This window comes from Triticum dicoccoides, chromosome 6B, assembly GCF_002162155.2.
Source record: "Triticum dicoccoides isolate Atlit2015 ecotype Zavitan chromosome 6B, WEW_v2.0, whole genome shotgun sequence".
Classification (NCBI taxonomy): Eukaryota; Viridiplantae; Streptophyta; class Magnoliopsida; order Poales; family Poaceae; genus Triticum; species Triticum dicoccoides.
Window position 1 is genome coordinate 681,671,129 of NC_041391.1, and position 2,112 is coordinate 681,673,240.

Consider the following 2,112-nt stretch of genomic DNA (forward strand, 5'->3'; position numbering starts at 1 on the left):
TCTTGTCTGCACGTCGATCGATCAGCACAGCAGTGCACCACCATGTTTCAAGAGCTTGTAGTCCTAGCGATCCTCTATGTCCTTCTCCACTACCTCACGCGAACCATCCTCCGGACCAAGAGCGCGTCGCCGCTGCCGCTGCCTCCCGGCCCGAGAGGCTACCCGGTGGTCGGCGCGCTGCCTCTGCTGGGCCGGGCGCCGCACCGAGCGCTCGCCGCTCTGGCGAGGCTGCACGGCCCGATCATGCACCTGACCCTCGGCAGGCAGGGCGTCGTGGTGGCCTCCACGCCGGACGCGGCGCGCCTTTTCCTCAGGGACCACGGCGGCTGCTTCCTCGACCGGCCAGCGGACGACGTGGCGCCCACGGTGCTGGCGTACGGCGCCCAGGACCTCGTCTTCGCGCCCTACGGCCCCAGGTGGCGCCGCCTGCGCCGGGAATGCAGCCTCGGCCTGCTCGGCCCCCAGGCGCTCGCCGACTGGGCGGGCGCGCGCCACGAGGAGGTCGGCCGCATGGTCCGCGCCATGAGCCGGCGGGGCGCGGGCGAGGCGGTGGAGGTGCCGGAGTTCCTGTTCTGCGCGATGGCCAACATGATCGGGCAGGCGGTGGTGGGCCGGCGGGTGCTGGACGAGGCCGGGGGCGAGCAAGCGAGGGAGTTCAAGGAGATGGTGGTGGAGCTGATGACCACGGCCGGGCTGGTGAACCTCGGCGACTTCCTGCCGGCCTTGGCGTGGATGGACCTGCAGGGGCTCGGTCGGAGGATGCGCCGGTTGTCGGCGAGGCTCGACAGGGTCTGGAGCCGGCTGCTGTCCGAACATGAGGCGGCCGTGGCCCACAGTGACAGGCAGCACGGCCGCCATCCGGACCTTGTCGACCGGCTGATCGCATGTCGTGGCGCCGGAGAGGACATCACAGACCTCAACATCAAAGCTCTACTTAACGTACGTACCAGAACATCCCTGCAAATAACCAAACATGCATGCACTCATCACACACGACACGCGCGTATGCAGAACCTGTTCACGGCGGGGACGGACACGTCGTCGAGCACCATCGAGTGGGCGCTGGCGGAGATGCTGGCGAACCCGGCGATCCTCCGACGAGCACAGGCGGAGATGGACGGCGTGGTGGGCCGGGACCGGCTCCTCGAGGAATCCGACGTCCCGCACATCCCCTACCTCCGCGCCATCTGCAAGGAGACGTTCCGCCTGCATCCCTCGACGCCGCTCAGCCTGCCCCGCCTCTCCACCGAGCCGTGCACGGTGCAGGGGTACCACATCCCGGAGGGCACGAGGCTGCTCGTCAACATCTGGGCCATCGGCCGGGACCCGGCGGTGTGGCCGGAGCCGGCGAGGTTCGACCCCGGGAGGTTCATGACGGAGGAGGGGAGCAAGGTGGAGCCCCTCGGGAGCCACTTCGAGCTCATCCCGTTCGGCGCCGGCAGGAGGATTTGCGCCGGCGCGCGCATGGGGTTGACCCTGGTGCACCACATGTTGGGCGTGCTGGTGCACGCCTTCGACTGGGAGATGCCGGAGGGTGGCACCGCCGGGATGGACATGGACGAGGAGTTCGGCCTTGCTCTGCAGAAGAAGGTGCCGCTCAGGGCCGTCGTGCGCCCGCGCCTCGCACCCGCCGCGTACCAGTGATCTCATATCAGGAACGCGCTGCTGTGCTCTATCTGCTATGCTAGAATAATAAATGAAGTAAAAGTCCCTGCAGAATGAACTCATGGACTCAAACCGTATTGCTGAGGGCATCTCCAATAGTTGTATCATGTACGAATAACCATGATCGATGGCTATGGCGCGGCTTGAGTCCAATGATCGACTCGTCATTTAGTCAGATAGTAGAAACATTTGACAAACTATTAGTAATTCAAATTATGGTGCACTGAAGCACTCCCTCCCTTCTTAAATACAAGTTTTTTTTAGAGATTTAAATAAGAACTACTCGCTCCGTTCCATAATATAAGAGCGTTTTTTAAGCTAACACACATATTTTAAAATGTTGATTCACTCATTTTGCTCTATATATAATCCACATTGGAATCTCTAAAATGACTTGTATTTAAAAACAGAGGGAGTAGATGCCAATTGAGGTACATTTGTTCAGAA

At 61.9% G+C, this 2,112-nt stretch overlaps 1 protein-coding gene across 1 annotated transcript; it reads left to right on the forward strand.

Annotated features, from left to right (window-relative positions):
* Window positions 1-228: 228 nt before the first annotated feature.
* Window positions 229-1,897, forward strand: LOC119324785 (flavonoid 3',5'-hydroxylase-like). The gene is made up of 2 exons (XM_037598558.1): window positions 229-939; window positions 1,012-1,897. Exons 1-2 carry the CDS (start codon window positions 244-246, stop codon window positions 1,642-1,644), a joined length of 1,329 nt encoding a protein of 442 aa, XP_037454455.1. The 5' UTR covers window positions 229-243; the 3' UTR covers window positions 1,645-1,897.
* The last annotated feature ends 215 nt before the right edge of the window (window positions 1,898-2,112 follow it).

Bases quoted from the DNA above. Each gene is read 5' to 3' on its own strand.
- LOC119324785 (XM_037598558.1), top strand. From the start codon at position 244: ATGCACCTGACCCTCGGCAGGCAGGGCGTCGTGGTGGCCTCCACGCCG. The intron at 940-1,011 runs GTACGTACCAGA...GCGCGTATGCAG, and splicing joins ACATCAAAGCTCTACTTAAC to AACCTGTTCACGGCGGGGAC.